The 19,231-nt window shown below is 37.8% G+C and overlaps 1 protein-coding gene across 2 annotated transcripts in view; it reads right to left on the bottom strand.

Annotated features, from left to right (window-relative positions):
- LOC122816774 (cytochrome P450 2K1-like) overlaps window positions 1-19,231 on the bottom strand; it is a 622,507-nt gene that overhangs the window by 502,813 nt on the left and 100,463 nt on the right. For both annotated transcript variants that reach the window (XM_044089791.1, XM_044089792.1), the window contains exon 2: window positions 13,940-14,102. In XM_044089791.1, the coding sequence (XP_043945726.1) occupies window positions 13,940-14,102 (163 nt within the window). The remainder of the gene's footprint in view (window positions 1-13,939; window positions 14,103-19,231) is intronic.

The following is a 19,231-nucleotide window of genomic DNA, read 5'->3' as shown; positions in this document are numbered from 1 at the left end:
TGAGTGGGGGAAAAAACAGTTGTTCCTTCTATTGGCACATCAACCAGGTGGCCAGCTATATGACACTCCCCATGCCCCTCCTGACACAGCCATTCAGGTCCCATTTCAGTGCCCTGTGCCCCTGCCCCAACCCTCTTTTAAGACATTTTATTAAAAAAGGCATTTCTTATTTTAAACAATAACAAACTGTTTGCTACAGCTTATACCTGCCTGTACAGAACACTTCCATGCTTCTGTTTTAGTTTAAAAAAAAAGAAAAACATTTATTTTTAAACTGTAGCAAACTGCTTTCTACAAATGTAGCAAACAGTTGCCATAGTTTATACCCTGCCTGCATGGACTACTACAGCACTCAGGTTTTAATCAAGACAAAAGAAAAGATTTTCTCTCCACTCATAAACTGTAGCTGTTTGCTACAATGTAGCAAGCTGTTGCTACAGTTTAGACCACACACGGAGCGCTTCTATACTCAGGTTTGACTGCAAATGCAACACCAGCTTTTAAAATCTAGTATTACATTAAAGAGTAATCAGGATGAGCTGTCCACACCCCAACACTTTGTACCCGGGACACTTTCCTCCCATGCCTCACCCTAGCTACATTACTGCTAAAGATGTCTGAAATATATTACAGTGCCACTCCTGACATGTCTTGGCAGTAGAAGTCTCTATTAAGTAGGCAGAACATCAACTCTTCTATGTTTCAGATTTTATGCGTGAATGGGCATACCTTCGTTGAAGGTTGTGCGTCAGGGCCGGCAACTCGGCATGTAAAAATCTACTGCTAATCATTAGCGGAATGGAGTTCCGCTGTGGTGACCCCTAACCGGGAAAAGCCAAAAGACACAACAATGACAACAACAACAACAACTGAGGTATAGGCTTGCAACCTGTGCATATACACTAGAGTGCATAAGCACTTTTCAGCCAGATAACCCTGTGTGTAATCCCTATACAGGAGTCTTTGGTATATGTTGGAAGTATGCCAAATGTGTCAATCATGGGAACTGCTTGGGTAGCACATTGGCACATTATAAATGATGTCCTGGATATTACAGATCACCTGAATAAAAAGGGAGTCCTTCTTAGATAAGTCACAATTCCTCTGGAACAGTTGTGGTCTTAATTACAGCATATCACAGTATATGTGCATTCTATGGTTCTTGGTACCTCAGGAAGATCAGCTATGTGGAAAAATGCTTGCATGAAGCTGATTCTCTCCTCTGCTGAACTGAGAACCAAATATGCTACTCCACATGCTGTAGCATAATAGGTTCATAGGGCCATAGGTGTGTACTAGGCTAATGGCCCTGGGGCATTTACAAGCCTAGCCCATAGAAGTGCCCTGGCATTGTGCTACCTGAAGTTAGTTCCCAGTGCCTCTGTCAAGTAGAATCACTGGAGTGATCCCTGGGGTGAACATTCTATTATCCACCCACTCATCAAGATTTCTCTTTAAGAGGGACAGCGAGGTGCTCTGCTTGACATGTATGGAGAGTCTTTTCCAGAGCATGGGCAGTGTCTGGGTGAGGAACCTGTCCCTTCAGCATGTTTGATTGATTGTGGTAATGAGGTTGAGGTCTCTGGAGTGTGTGGTGTGGTGGGATTGGGATTTATTTAGATGTAGCATTTCTAACAGAGCTGAGTCAGACATGGCTTTGTAAGTCAGGCAAAGATTGCCTCTAAGTAGGCGATATGAGACAGAGACTAGCTGGAGTCTTTTGAGTCTATCCATGTAGGACACGTGTTTAATGCCTTAGGATCCTCTTTGTGAGGTACTTCTGTGGCCTCTCCAGCTGTTGCAGGTGTCTTGTGAGGTACATGCCAAATGGGGCATTATACTCAATGATTGGCCTAATGAGGGAAGAGTAGAGAGAGAGATGATGCCCTCCTTCTTCCTGGATGCAAATCCCTTGGTAATGAGATGTGCCACATAGGACTTTCTGACCACAGTGGCAATGTGGTGGTTGAAGGAGAGGTTGCTGTCAATTTGCATCCCCAGATCTTATGACGCCTTTGGTGTTCAGTGGGCTTCCATCAATGTGATAATTAGTGGGAACTGGGTTTTTACCAAAGGGGATGACGACACATACTTTGGCATTAAGCTTAAGGCCATGGTTTAAGTACCATTCATTGGTTTCAGTGAGGCCATTCTGTAGGATGTCTGCATCACTTGGGGAGTTAATAATGGCTCCCAGGTTGCAGTTGTCTTAGAACTTGGTCAGCCATAGTCCTTGGCCTGGTTTTCTGAGAAGTAGATGCTGTACAGGAGAGGACCCAGGACCGATCCTTGTGGGACTCCACTCATGGCTGGTTGGCAGTCTGACTTGGAGTTTACTACTTTCACACTGTGTGGTCTATCTGTGAGCCAATTTACAACCCACCTAGTGATATAGGGGCTGATACCTAGTCTGATGAGTTTATCAATAATTCCCTGAGTGAGGAATGGTATCAAAGGACTTGGCCAGATCGAGGTAGGCTGTATGCACTGCCTTACCTTCATCTACAGCCCTGGTGACTGACTGAAAGAAGTCAACCAGGTTGAGCAGGCATGATCTCCCTTTGAAAAAGCCAAATTGTGTGGGGTCAAGCATTTAGAGATTTCCTATATCTTTGTTAATCAGGTCCATGATGATGTGTTCAATAGCTTTACTTATCAGACTCATCAGACTAATGGGGCAATAATTCCAGGGTCTGTAGTTGCTCCCCCCTTATGGAGATGGATGACTGTAGCAGTGCACCATTTGGTAGGGACAAAGCCTGAGGTGAGGCTGTGACTGAACAGGGCACACAGATGCAGTGCCATTTCTCTTTGTTGTTCATGTAGAACACAGCCAGGGATATTATTGGGTCCCATGGAAGCTGTTTTCCTGGCCTTGGGCAATTCAGCTTTAACCTGTGCTGCAGTAATGCTGGGTGCCTGGCATTCTTTAGGGGGGGGGCTAGAGGGGTAAAGTTGGCACTAAATCTGTCAGCCAGTATGTTGGCAATATCTGTTGGCTCAGTATAGGTGGTATCATTGTGCAGTAACTCAGAACAAATCTGGGTATTGCTGTGGAGGTTCTTGATATAGCTATAGAAGGCATTCTGATTGTTTTTAGTGTTTGCCGCAATTCTGCCTTCATAGCTAGCTTTAGAGGATTTGATGATGGCTCTCAGCTTTTTGTTGAGGCTAATAAGGGCATTTTTCCAGTCCTGGGACTTCAACTTTTTCTGCAACAGTTTCTTCCTCCTGTTGTAGAGTTTATTAATGGCAGGGGACCACCAGATTGGCTTCCTTTTCTTGGAGGAGAGCATCTTGGTTCTGTTGGGTATGGCTAGTTCCATGCATTTATGCACATCTTCGAACAGTGCATTGGTGTATGATTCGGCAGTCATGCAGCTATTTTTCATTGGCATGGATGCTGTGAAGTTAGCCACCTCTGTTTTTAGGAGCTGCTCCAGGTCACTGGAATTGATGAATTCCAGGAAGCGTTGGGCTAGTGTATTGGTGCTTATTTATTTTTAGTTTATTTATTTATTTAAATTTGTTGACCAGGAGTGTCCAACTGGACGTGGGTCCATTTTCAGCGGAGGCCCGGGGAGAAAAGCTCCACAGTAAAATAAACAGACAGTAGTTACATTGGATTACATAGCGATTAACAATTTAACATAGAAATTACTTACAAGGTGATTGAGTAGTTTTCCCATTTGATGGAGGGATAGTTGAAGTCTCCTAGTATGAGAGTGTTGGGTTGGACCTTGATAGATTCCAGGGTGCTTAGGAACATGGAATGAGAGTCTAGGGACATGGTTGGGGACCTATAGCAGGTTATAACCTGGAATGGCATCTTACCCAATGTTAGTTGTACCTGAAGTACCTCAGATGTGTTATGATGGGCTACTAGTCTGGATGTGTGCATATCCTTTATGAATATGAAGACACCACCGGCTTTGGCGCTACGGTCCATGTTTTAGAGCCGAAAGGTGTGGAATGAGTTATAGCCTGGTGCAGGGGTGCTTTCTGCCACTTTAAACCAGGTCTCCATTACAGCACAAATGTTGATGTTCTCTATTTTGACGAGTGCTTTGAGCGAGTGCATCTTGAGATTTAGACTTCTAGTGTTGAGCAGCATGACACTTAGATTGCATTTATTTATAGCTGTTATGGTGGTAATTTGGTCTTTGGAACACTGCCTAAAAAGGGCACTATAGGGTCAGCAAGAGCCTTAGCCAGTACCCGGAAGCCCAGAGGTGACAGATGTAGGCCATCTCTGGCAAAGCATCAAGGTTCGCCAGTCAAGTCATCCCAAGCAGACAGATACTAGATCCCCTTAGAATGACACCAAAAACTTAGCCAATTGTTGAAGTCAATCATTTTTTGTTTGTACTGCAGTATCATTCTGGCTGACTGTAGGATACTGCTCAGGGCTAGGGTCATACCTGCCTGGGCCACAAAATCCAAGACCTCCACCATGTCTCTTTTCATGTAGTCCAGGGAGGTGTGTCTCTGGTCATTCACACCCATATGGACAATGACAGAGTCATACTTGTACTTGGTGTGGAGTGACCTGAGTGCATGTGTTGTGTCGGATTCTGGCACCTGATAGACAGCTGACTGTTACCGTCTCCTTATTCAACCTAGTGAGTGGGACATCTATGTGCCTCACTAGTGAGCCACCTATGGTTAGTGTATTGGGCACGGTGTGTAGCCTTAGGGGATTAGGTTGAAGGGAACACTATGAAGGTGAGCTATGTGTCCTGTCGTTTGTGCTGTGTTGTGTTGATCAAGTGTGTTTCTGTCTTGGAGGTCTCTGCTGTTTGGGTAAATTTCTTTTGACAGCCTCCACAAAGGTGGGTGTGTGGTTTGTGCTTTTATGTGAGAGATGTGATGGTGGGTGTTCTGGAGGGCTATGTGTTCCATGTGGTGTGGTGCAGGTGTTGACCTTCTCCTCATGACCAGCTAGTCCGGTCTTGGCTGGAGAGTGCGTCGCTTCCAATTTGGTGATAAAAGTGCATCTCTCACAAGTCTGAGTGTTGGAAGGTAAGAGGAGAGTGTTGTCCGTGTACATGAGGCAGTTGCTACACTGCCTCAGAATGCCGAAGTGCACCATATTAATAGGAGAAAGCACAGGGAACTGCCCTTTAATCGTGCCAGGAGGGGTGGTCATAACAACTATGTACTGGAGCTATTTCCATGAAGAACAACTAGTGCTAATGGCACTTAAGTGTGCTACAATAATTGCTACAAAAACCTGTTGAAGCACAAAGCGATTAATCTAGTTGAAATGCAAGAGAGAAAGAACTAGCAAGATTCAAGGGAAAAACTGAAGAGCAGACTTTCTGGCAACAGTAATACTTTATCTCAGCTCAGCACCACTAGGCAGAGCTTAAACAACCGTAAACCTGGGCAAATGTGGGATTTTAAACCAGAAAGTTGAAAGGGTTGAAAAACTGCCCAAACAGTGCAATTTCTTGGCCAGAAATCACCTCTCCTGTGGTAGACAGGCTATCTAAATTTTACAACTCCCACTGATAAGCTAGAAGGCTTCCTTCCAGCACAGAAAGGTTTGCGGGGGCTCAGAAGCTTACAAACAGTCCTGGATACAGCAAATCTGTATCTGGACTAGACTACTAACAGGAAAGGTGGGGAAAAAGCTTAGTTTTTTTTTTTTTTTTTTTTTTGTATGTTTTACAGAAAAGCAGCAAAAACAGCAGTAAAAACAATTCAAATGCAATGCAAGCTAGCACACTTGAGTGTGTTGCGGTATTAAAGCAAATACAGTTTAAATAAATGCAATTAACTTAAAAATAACTAAAAACAAGTGCAGAAAGCAGTAAATAAGGAAAAAAATCAAAATGGAGGCACTTAGAGTATCAGAAAACAATGCCAGCAGATATATAAATAATTCAGTCAACCAAAATTAAGACTACAGAACTCTGAACAGTTAAAAAGTGCCAAAAAATATACTTATCAGTTCTATATTCCAGATTGTTTGAGAAGCACACTCAATCAGAAGACAAGGAGATTCTAGCAATCGAAGTACAACACAGAAAATACACCTCATGCAATGACAAACAGTTAAGATGGGCTGCTCAAAACCCCCTCCAGAAACTAGCTTTTGAGCTACCCTGAGAAACAAAGTGCAGACAACAACAAAGGACTGAAACAATACAGCAAATATATAAATAATAAGGCAAATATATAACTACAGTGCAGTGCAAACTGAGTTGCAAAAAGTGTACTTATCAGTTTGGATTATAAGATGGCAAATGTCAAGGAACTGGCCATTATTTCCTTTTTAAGCAGTTCAGAGAAGTTTTTATATGCAGATACTAGTTTAGACAGTTTTCTGTTGTCTGAGTCATAATGTTTTTAAGAGCTGTTCCATGCCTAGCTATGACTTTGAACTATATGCAGCTATTAATCGTATGCAGCCATTAACAATAGGCAGCAATTAACCATATACAGCCATTAGAAATATGCAGCTGGCTTATGAATCCCAGTCACTGAAATAAGAAGAAAGATTATTGTGCTAAATTAAAAATCATAGATTTTAAATTATTTGTTTTTTAAGTACAATGGCAGTGGAGTGCATCAGCAATTCAGATTTTTCTCAGACTATCCACTGTTTAGTCCTAACCTCTGATTACCATTTGTATGGTATATACATGTTCTCTCATGTCATGATGAGTTTTCTGTTAGCATTCCAGTTTCCAACCACCTTCCACAATCAGTCTGATCACTTAGCTGTTACAAACACAGGGAAGCTGCAAGCATCACTAATACAAATATGTGTTTCTGTTCTTTATATCCCTCCTGTCGACAATAAAGCTATACTAGAAGATACCCTATATTGGATATCCTTAACACTTCCACAATACAAAAATGTAGGCTCACACATTATAGCAAGACATCAGATTTCTATTAGACTGGATCCTAATGTCAGACTCTAGCAAATACTCCACCACAGGTACAATGTCAGACTCTCAAAGTAATAATCTTCAAATCTATATGACCAGACAGCTCACACATTAAGTTAAACAGCATATTTATAAAACAACACACAACCTTTCCAAGTTTAACCCAGAAATGTTCATAACTACACTATTATCTTTTAACTGGAACTTCCTAAAAATTCTCCCCTTAGATGATGCTGTAAATGAATTCAGTACAACTTTTCTAAATATCCCCAATAGCCTTGCACCTCCTAGAAGGAAGCAAATGTAAACAAATATTGCAATTTGGCTATCTAAAAAAAGTAGAATGGGTAATGCAGGATAGAAAAAAGCTTGGAAAGAATATAAAACATTTTAATATCATGAAAATTTCAGAATGCTTAGCAATCATACAAAATAGAAAATAAATGAAGAAAAAACTATACTACAATAATTTTCAGAATAATACTAAACACACCCCTAAACAATTTTGGACATCCATTAAATAAATCTTACATCACAGACAAAAATTCAACCCAAATCCCTCTCTACTCACCATTTGAAACTACAATATAGATCAGCTATTATTTTACAGATAGTATAGCATCTCTAACTAAGGATTCCTCAACAACTAATTCCAACCCTGCCCAACAACCACATATCACCACTTCCACTTTCACCTTCAAACCTGTGCCCACATTCTATATAAAACTACTCTTAAACAAACTGAAACCATGCTCTTCTTCAGCTGATGACCTTCCAAGTGAGTACCTAAAAATTGCAGCCAGTAACATTGCCTATCCAGTCTCAATCTTTATAAATAGGTCAGTCCGGTAATCCCCACATTCCCTCTCTCTGGAAAAAGTTATACATCATTCCTCTGCACAAAGGACAAAATTCAATAGATATTAATAACTTTAGATCTATAGCAATCTTATCTCCCTGAGCTAAAATACTTGAAATATGTATTCAAAAACAATTGCTAGACTATCTCCTGCTGGAGGATCTCCTATCTCCTACACAAAATTGCTTCCATCCTTCCCAGAGTACTAACACTACCATTCTAACCTATTTAGATATTGTCAGTAAAGCTAGAAATAATGGCAAACTAGTCTCTTCATTATTTTTAAACTTATCTAAAGCCTTTGACACAGTTTGTCACCGCAAACATCTACTTCAAATGTCCTCACTAGGTCTGTCCCGGCCTGTGGTTCAAAAGCTACCTGTTCAATAGGTATCAGTCAGTAAAATTGCACTCCATGCTCTCTCCTTACCTCCCTGCTACAAAGCTGCAGTAGTCCCCTTCTCTTTAACATTTTCACCAACACTCTCTATTCATCCACACAACAGGCTCTCCTAAAACAATACTCAGATGATTCCATTTTCATCTGCACATCTGGCAACATGGTACACCTTCAAAAAATGGCTCAGGAAGCTTTAACCACCACTGAAACATAACTTAACTCATAACTCATGCTCAACTCAAAAAAGACCAAACTACTTCTTTTTTCCGAAAATCCCTGTCTCATGAAAAAAAAAAATTTAAAGTCCTCCCCCTTGATAGTGCAACCATTTAAATCACTTCTCATAGCAAATTATTGGGGGTGATAGCAGATGATACTTTTATATTCGACCTGCATATAGAAAATTGCATAAGAAAAACTCATCAAAATCTAGGGATGCTTTACAGAGCCAAAAGGTTTCTCATTGTCACAACTAAAACTGTACATGCCACTACTTATCACCTCCCCACTCTTCTTTATGGTGCTTCCATCCTAACTAACTTCCCAGCCTCACAAAAATTAAAACACGAACAATGCTATTGCAAAGTTGCTATATTTGCAGCAAATGCCCCTTTCAGAATCCACCATTGTATAGCACTAAAAAGTCTAAATTGGTTAGAACTGCCTCATCAACTAACATTTACACAGCTTCTTACCACCAATAAAATTATCTAGCATTCATCTGCCTATCTATCACTAAAAGCCATTCTACACAATATATTCCCAGATGGCCATTGTGATCCAGTGACCAAAAACACCTGTCTGTCTACAACCCTGGAAAATCTGCTGGGTATTGTCTGCACTTGTACAACATTGCTAAAGCCTAGAACTCCTTACCTGTATCCATCAGTTCAAAACCCTCCCGTCTTTCAGAACCATTGTGAAAGACTTCCTATCTAAAATGTGGCTCTGTTTTTGTTCAGATGATAAACTATATCCCTAAATGTCGACAAGTACCTTTTCATTCCTTATACCTTACTCTCTCTTCTTCACTTACTTTCTTACTGCTATCAGATTCTCTTCTCTGACTTTCTCTGTAAATACACCATAAGCCTGTTATTTGCTCACTTCAATTTGCAATTCCTGTTTGTATTAGACTAGCTTGCCTTTAGTTTCTCAAACTATCTAAACTACAAACTGTCTAAAATGTATCTAAATATTAAATTATTGTCATATAATATGTATAGGTTCTTATCCAACGTTTTTATTTTATCTATAATGTGTTATAATTATTTAAACTGCAGATGTTTTTGTTTCATTTTTGAAGACTGTAAAATAATTGTTCTTAAACTGTTTTGTGATAGTTTGGAGCTTTTCTCTCCAGGCCTCCAGTGAAAATGGGCTTATAACCAGTCAGACTTTCCTGTTAATCGAATGTCACTAAATAAAATCTATCAATCAGTGCCCTTATTAAAATTGAATGTGAAAGGAAGTGTGTTGCTTTTGGAAAATCCTGGGACTAAGGGATGCTGGATTGAATAGCTAGCCCAGATCCCATTTGATTTTGTTGTTGCTTCTTACTTTTAGTTATTTTTAATTAAATTGCTATAAGTGTTACATCAGTTGTGGAAGGAGTAGAACTGTAGGATGTTCCCATTTTGCTGGTATTTAAACCTGCTGACCAAGGGCAGCATGAAGCAAGACTTGAATTGTGCACCTTTCTCTGTTAGCGAGTAGAAAGCATAAGAAGCATAGAATAATATTTTTTTTCTCGTGTTGAATTAGATACTTTTTCTTATATTATTATACCATTCTGTTGTTGACAACATGGAAGAGATGGATAAATACTGTTTGATTTGGTGGAAAGGGAAATTAGGTATTTATTATACTGTGGTTAACTGCAACATGTGCAGCAATTCTTCAGGTGATTGGAATAATGACAAAACTGTAAGAGATGTTTAAATGATTTGTCTTCCAATTCAGTACTACTTTATGATAATAACATGTCAGGGGACTACCTGTAGGTTTTAGGCTATAAAATTGTTAAAAACAAGGATACTATAACTGTGTACAATCGTTCTTTTACTGACGTTAGCTCTCAAATCCCTTTAGTAGGGTTGAATTCATATACTGATGCAAAGAACAAAGCAATAGTTTTTGATATAGATATCAGTTACTGAGGAGGTTAACACTGCTGCTCAAGGAAACCTAGATAAAATGTTTTCAGGAATAAAAAGCAATCTAGAAAAAAAGGGTGTTTTAATAACAGTGAAAGTGTGGAAGTAGACTTAGATAATTGGCAAGCAGTTAAGAAAAGAAGGAGGGTTTTATGTGGTATCTGAGTGATTCATGTAGTACTAATAATTATACTATTCCTAATCAAAATGTTATACCCAGACAGGTTAGTCAGATAGACAGGGACACTAATTCTTCAATTTCTGAGGAGCAGGCAATTTTGAATATTAGTGACTCAAAGGGTCTTTTTATATGCAATCAATACATGATTACTGTTTCCTCTTTAAGTGGTTGTACTATTAGGGATATCTGGCTAGCACTGAAAAAAATGTTTAATAAAGGAAAATATGACATTGTTCTTATTATTGGTAAGAATAATAATAATGCAAGGAAATCAGTTGTACATGCTTTTGTATATGAGCATTAAAAGTTAAGATGTCTATGTGTAATTCATCAATTTAAAATATTTTTAGGGATTTGTCCCTGCTCAGCAATATCAGTGTTTACTTGAAGTGGAGAAGAAGCTTTTCATACATTATAAGAAGAGTTTGTTGTAGTAAGTTATTACTAGTGATTAAGATTTTGGGAAGAAGTTTCAATGAATCCAATTATTTTAGTATAGCTCAACTACATTTTGGCCATATTGGGAGTAGGAAGCTAGGCTCCTTGTTACAAAATCTATCTATCCTTTTTTTAGGGGGAAAGAAGGTTTACATTTTAATATATCTAAGGAAATTAAAACTTTGAGATGTGCTTTAAGCAATGGCAGAGGCCTGAACAATAAGTTTAATGTTTTTTGAGGCTCATATGAAGAGTCACAACTATGGCATTACATTTGTTATTGAAACATGATTTCATGGTGCAAATAAGCCATTGTCGCTTTCTAGCTTTATTGAGCACCATCAATCAGAAACAATGGGTGGGGTATTCTATACATGCAAGCACCTCTTTTAAATCTTTAGTTAAGCTGTCTAGTTCTGATTTGGAGTTAAATGGTGGTAGTATCAATGTTGGCACATCTATTTGTAAAAAAAAAAATCTCTTTTTTATAGCACTCCATCTCTGTCTAGACCTAAACTCGAAGACTTTTGTGGAATGTTAACTTCTTGTTTTCTAATTATAATCTGGTTTGGGGAGCTGAATGCACTTGTTGTTCATTGGACAAGTACTGTAATTGTTTTGGTAGTGATATGATTTCACAAATTTTAAGAACTAGTATTGCATAATGATATATTTGGTTAGTGATAGATCCCAGAAGGAAAAATAACATTCTTGATGTTGATTTGGTAGACAGCTTTCTAGATTATAGTAAAACTAGAAGTGAGTTTGAGTTATGTGGTTCAGATCACATATGTATATGTTGGGTATTACTAAGTTTAAAAATAATTTTGGTGTTAAAAACAAACAACTAACTTGGAAGATCTATTAATCTAAGTATGTAGTTTTAAATAATGAATTGAGCAACTGAATGACAGGATGAAATTAAGGGAATCAAGCTCTAGATCGTTGGGATACGTTAAATACATATATCAATTGCTTGATTCCGAATTATATCCGTGTCTAAAGAAAATAGAATTTTAAGAAACACACAAATAGTGATCAATAGTGAATTAGATGAACTAAAAAAATGAAAGCTCAGATATAAAAGGTGTCCTAATTGAATAAATGAAATTAAGTATGATGATATCAATTCTAGATAAAGATGCTTGTTGAAATTGACAAAGAAGAAATTTATGCTTTGGTTGGCCAATTTCCAATGGATAATAATACAGCTCTTTTTTGGACATTTGAAGGGATATAGGATGAATGCCAATCAAAGTACCAACATTATTAAAAATTATAAGGTTATTACTAACCAGACAGATGTCAGTGAGTGGTTTAAAGACATATTTCAACTGTTCTAACCCCCACATCCTTGATAAGTAAAGTAAAGGAAAGCTGTCCTTATGAGACTCTGACTGTGGTTGAGAACACTTTAACATCTGACTCTGATTTGCTTATTTCATACTTTATCCCAAAAATGTATAAGTCCTTTACTCATTGTTTATTCCAACGTACACATTGGAGGATGGGACTGCTCCATATATTTGAAAAAAATACCTTAGCTATTTCACTTTTTAAAGGTGGTAATTCATATACATTAGACAATTACCATCCTATTAGTCTAACAAGTATACTAAGTAAACATGTTGAGAAGGGAATTAGTACTTGGGGAAAGCAGGAGATAAGTGTATGATTAGATATTTTAACATGGTTTTAGCTAGAGTAGATTGTGTCTTACTAAGTTGCTTAGTTTTTATCGAAATGTTTAGGAACAGTGGATCACGGCTTGGCAGTTGATGTTATTTATCTTGATATGCCTTAAGACATTTGATCAAGGAGACATTTTATTAACCTACCAAAATTTGGCATAAATTGGTGTATAGTTAGATGGATAGGGTTAAAGATGAAAAATCCTTGTCTTCATTTAAGATGTTATCAGTTGGGGTTCCAAAGGGCGCAGTACTCAGGTCCCTGCTTTTTAATATTTTTATGTCAGATTTTCTATTTGATAAGAGTGTCCTATTAAGTGAGTTGACACCAGCATGAGAGCAATTAACTATGTTAAAACTCAAGCAATTTTGCAAAGGTATCTTATTGAATTATTTACTTGGTTACAGAATAAAAACATGAAATGTAATACAACTAAGATGAGGTATTGCATTTTTGTTACTCAAACATTTGTTTTCTAGATGCTATGGATAATGCCATTCTACTGAGTGATGATAAAATTAGAAACCTGGGAATGTTGGTGGAAAATTTAAAGTGTGTTGTTAAGAAGTAGTGTGACATTGCTAATGATATATCACAGAGCTTTTCAAGTAAGGATGAGACTATACTGATTACCAATATGTAAGTCATTAAGTAAAACTAATACAGAATATTGAATTACAGCTTGTGTTTATAATTTCTCTCAGATAACTTGGTTTGATAAATACAGAATTTTATAAACAAGATAAGTGAAGTTAAAATTTTAAAATACAAGGACAACTTAGTACAGTTATCCCTCTATTTTATAAAGTACCAATTGTTATGGGGGAAATCCTATTTTAGCTTATATGCATAGTGTGGGCACAGATGGTTTGGAGAAGTATTCACACAGCTTTGGCAACAGGAATAATTTATTATTTTGTAAAAATCCTACATATAATACTCAATTAGGAAAAAATGTTTCCTGTTTAGTGGGTAAATTATTACCAGATGGGTTAAGAAGATCTGCTAGCTGGAGTAGTTTTAAAGTCGGTATTGACAGATGGTCTAGAGACACAGTTGATCTTTTGATAGGCGGTGAACTCATTTATGATCACTACCGAGGCCTTGAGTTTCACTAAGTTGAACACTGACTATTGAGTATTGAACATTAAACGTTGAACTTGTCCATTTATATTTGATAGCTGAGTTATGCCTAAAAAAGCATCTATGAAGAATCATTAATAAACAAATAAATAAAATATAAGTACATGTGCATTTCAGTAGTAAAACAAATCTCATAATCTTTAGTGATAAAGCAGGGAAAATACTTACCATTTCCTTGTGCAAATCTGTCAAAAGCTGGGACACGACCTCTTTCCCCAAATTCATCAGCATAGTTCACTAGGGCATCCTTTACTGCGTCATAACCTATGAGCACAACTGTTTTTGTCATACCCATATGAAATGTGTACACTGGGCCATACTTCTCTGACAGCTTCAAAGACACAATAAGAAGAATTGAACTAAGCAAAAAGACTGATCATGTTAATAATCTGATTTTTTTTAAATTTGTAGAATATTAAACATTTATTCAGCATTGAATTCATTAATAGTTAATCACTGTGGTCTGTAATAATATTGTGGAAGTAGCAGTATGATGCAAAGTACATGCTACAGGAAACACCATCTTCTTTAGTTATGGGTAGTTTGCTTTCACATATCCCAAGATGTGAAAACAGCTGCACTGGTATAGTGATTGTAGCCAAGACTGTGATACAGGTAACTGAGGCCTGATTAGTACATTTAGCAACTAGAAAATATTCACATGACACAGTAAGCGAATGCAGACTTTGCACAGAATGCACCTAGCTAAGAACCAATTAGAGAATCAAGTATTGTGAGGCAGAAAACTAACCGCTGCACCACTATACCACTATGCAGCATAACTGTATTTTAAACTTCAAACAAAAAATGTTTTATCAAGGCTTTTGTTGTAATAGACAGGCTAGACTAGAACAAATGTTTAAAAAGATGAAGGATAGGAGTAAAATCACTAAAGCCCATGCTATTTGACTTAGACATATACACCCTACACACACCCACACACCCACACACACGTACACACACACACACACACACACACACACACACACACACACACACACACACACACAAAATCTGCAGCCATATGCAAGCTCTCACTCACACACACACACACACACACACACACAAAATCTGCAGCCATATGCAAGCTCTCACTCTGACACACACACACACACACACACACACACACACACACACACACACACACACACACACACACACACAATCTGCAGCCATATGCAAGCTCTCACTCTCATACACACACACACACACACACACACACATACACACATGCATGCATCAGCACACACATAAAACATACACCTGCATGCCCATTTCCCTTCTCCATCTTGATACGATAAAAATGTTCTGAGGCATTTCATTATCCTCTGGAGACTCTCATTCTGTAGTACAGACTTTCTATATAATTTTTCTTGTACTACTCGGTCAGTGGCAGAAATGTCAAACTTTGCTTTTCCACAAATTCTAAAATTTGTAAGCTATGTCGTTATCACACAACTGTTCATCTATTTCAGCTGTACAGCTGCATTGCATTTTCTTTGGGAACATTTAGCTTTCAGCTCTTCAAGCCTTGCAATAATATGATTATCAGTATCTAGGCTTTCTTTTAGTCCAGTGATAAGTACACTAGGCAAAGCAAAAAGTTATTCATATTCCTGTGGAGGGTACAACATCACATCAAAAACCTTTACTAATTTATGTATTGTATTCATTTATTTTATTTGTTCACCAGGATAGTCTAGCTGAGTAGAATGCCCCTATTCAGCAGAGTCCTGGAATAAAGGATCTACAATCCCTATTCAGCAGAGTCCTGGAATAAAAGTTCTACAGTATAAGTATGATTAGTCTGTTGGTTTCTAAAGTTGTCTTATTATTATGGCTGAAGGTGATCCTGTCATTTTCTATGAGGACTTTCAACAATTGAAGGATTCAGTTCACACCCTTACCATTTTGGTACAACAGCTTCTTCCAAAACCCTTTACTGCCAGTAATATTGTATTCCTGGTAGATCATACAAGGTCGGACAATGACTTTGTAAATACACCTTGTGTTTTGAGAGAAGGAGAACAGATTTCTAATTGTGATGATTTTCCACTTTTAATTTCTGAAGATCATAATGTAACTAATGCAGGTAATAACTTTGTGGTTAGTTCTAAAAATATACAGCAAGCTCTTCTTCCTGGTACATTAGATTCATGACTCAATAGGAATGTCTCATCGGTGCTAGAACGGGGGGGGGGTGATCTAGCACTAGTTGGTATACAACTTGTGGCCTTTAAAGACAAATTAATGTAGTATCAGAAGATCCAACAAAAAAACTTTTATTTTCAAGAATGTCTCAGAGCCCAACATGTACCAAAAGGTCTTCGGATGTGGAGGTTTCCCACAGGTCTTATTTCACACTCCCTATATCACCAGGAATTATTGGCCTTGTTTGACTATCATGGCTGCGAGCTTTTGGAGCTCATAATTAAACACAACAGAATCAGATTGGATAAACTACATGAAGGCATTCGTGTTCTGGACCACAGTATTCATCAGGCTGGACTGTACGGTAGGTACCGTCCCCAATATGACATTATTTTTCAACAAGTGGATAATGTGGTCTCTGCAATTTCCATTCGGAAGGCCAAGAAGTTGGACCAGGACCAGAGGGCATATCAGGCAGGGAAAGCTTACCCTGCACCCCCTGTTGGTTCAGGGAATCGGATGGTTTGTTTTGATTCCAATACAGAAACTGGGGATCATGTCATGCGACAGGATGAAGGGGAGGTTACCCCTTTAGATACACCAGGGCTGAGATGATTGGAGAGGCTCAGGAATCGCAGACCACAACAGTGGTGCCCCTATCCACAGGGGAACAAGTGGAGACAACAGGACCAGAGGAACAGCTCATATTCCAACATGAAGAGGCAACAGAGGTGACTGTTTCTAAATCACCTACCCGTCATTATGAATTTGAAAAAAGATTTTAAAATTTACAATTATACTAATGCTCTGTTTTCTGTTTTACATGCTGATTTTTTGAGTAAAGGGCACAATTTTGTGCCTAGTAGACAAAGTGACTTGGCTGAATTAATTTGTGATTTTAAATTGTACGTACGTAACTTGAATTTAAAATTTTTGTATAGAAATGACATGGGTGAATTTAATGGTAACAACCACCTTACCAGGGTTCCTACTACTTATAACCCTGATCCACATAACATTTTGAAATCTTTTGAAAGAGCCTGTGAAATGGATTTCCGCCATTATTTAGGCAAACCGGACAATGTTTTTAATCTTACTGATGTTGAATCCAGATTACTGATAAAGTTGAGGGGTAGAAAGGATCTTAGAGTGATGCAACCCGACAAAGAGGGAGGCCTGGTAGTGATGCAGAGGGATGTGTATGTGCAAAATATGTTTAATCTTTTGTACAGTGGCACCTATTGTGAAGTCTCCCTCAATGAATTGAATATTGTTTATCGGAAGATAGACTGTGATATTTGATATGTTATCACAAGATCAGACTAATATTGATGAATATAACTATATGACAACTGAATCCCACAAAGCACCAGTATTTTTTGGGGTACCTAAGATCCACAAGGATCTTTCTAATCCACCTTTACATCCTATAGTGGACTCAGGATGGTGCAAGATTAGCTATATTGCTAAATACTTGGACAACCAGCTTAAAGACAAAGTTTTGAAAATTCCCCATATTTGCCATGAGTCCCGGCATATTTTTGAAAAGTATAATGATCTAATGACCTCGGGGGGGGAAAGTATTATATTTTTGACCATAGATGTTAAAGAGTTATTCAGTTGCATTCCACATGACACTGGATTGGAATAGTTCTCAGATTTTTTTATTTGAGGAACTGGGCATGGAATAAGATAGTATTAATATATATATACACAACTAATGGATATTGTGTTGAAAAATAATTATATTTATTATGAAGGACATTATTTCAAACAGCTAATTGGTGTCGCCATGGGTCTGTGTGTGTTACACTATTTGCGAATATAGTGATGGCATGGTGGGAAAGATGTTTCTTGTTTTCTTCCTTATATTTTGACTACATTTCCCTATATCTTTGGTACCTGGATGATTTGTTTGTAGCATGGAGCGGTCCTTCAGGGGGTATTCCACAGTTTATTGATTATATTAATCAAAGTACCAATTTTCTTAAATTTACATATATTGGTAGTATGGATAAAATACCGTTTGAATGTAATGATACAAAAATCAGAGGCTGGGCAGTTGAAATCTACTATTTATAGGAAGCCCACCTACTCAAACAGTATTTTACATTTTACAAGTAGTCATCCTATGCATGTTAAAGGAGGTATAGTGAAGGGCCAATTAGTACATGGTTTCTAATTATGAGGATTTCTTAAAAGAATATGACACTATGGGTCAGATGTTCTTGGACAGAGGATACCCCCCTCAGTCTTGTATATAATATCAAACAGGAAGTTATTGGAAAATGCCAAAATGGCTTTTATATGCCTATTTTGAACAGTTTGGGGGGGGCACCCTCTGCCCCTACAACTCAATGTGTTAGGTCCTTGATTGAGTATAGTAATGTAGGGGAAAATATTGATCCTGTGCCCCATGCTAATGAAGTAACCGATAACAGTGCACCTTCCTCTATGTCCATTTGTATCTACATTTTCCAGTGAAAATTAAATTGTACAAGATATTATAAATAAGAACTGGCGTATTTTGTTGAGTGACCCAACTATGGCTAATACTTTTGGTAGGCATCCTAATTTTGTTTTCAGGAAGGGTAGATATATTAAAGGCCTTTTGGAACAACCAATAAGTGGGGGTATAGAAGGAAAAATTAAACCTTGTGGTATGTGTCATCAATGTAACTCTATTCTACCAACATCAAGTATTACTATACATGACAAGAGGATTAATATAAAAGGAAAATTCAGTTGTTATACCCATGCAGTGGTATATGCTACTATGTGTACTAAGTGTCCAGCCTTTTATATAGGAAAAACGCAACGTAAACTGGCACAACGGATCTACAAGCATGGGTATGAAATACGCCAATGTGATGAAAAAAATGCCTTAGATAGACACGTTAAAATTTTCCCTGACCACTTATTTAAATTTGTGGTGCTACAGCAGGTGAAATGTGGGGATAGAGAGGGACCCTGGAAGTTGTTTCTAGAAGAGAAAGAAACCTGGTGGCAAGTATTTCTTAATGGTTACTGACCACCAGGGTTAAATGATGTAGTGTCCATTTCTAGTAAGTTAAAATTAAACGTTTATGACAGGTGAGATTTTTCCTCTGTTCCTGGATTAGGTTTTACAAATAAGTAGTTGGAGCAAGTAATTTGATGTATACTTTTATATTTTCATATATTTTTATATTTTCATATTTTTATAATTACATTTTTATGTTATGTTGACTTGGATCAGATATAAATGTTCAAACAAAAGCACATACACAGTAAACACACACAAAGGAAGAAAGAACCACACTGAAAACC

This window comes from Protopterus annectens, chromosome 12.part0 (assembly GCF_019279795.1).
Source record: "Protopterus annectens isolate FY-2018-M chromosome 12.part0, PAN1.0, whole genome shotgun sequence".
In the NCBI taxonomy this organism is placed as follows: Eukaryota; Metazoa; Chordata; order Ceratodontiformes; family Protopteridae; genus Protopterus; species Protopterus annectens.
The sequence above is the reverse complement of the archived record's forward strand: the minus strand, read 5'-3'. Positions and strand labels throughout refer to the sequence as shown.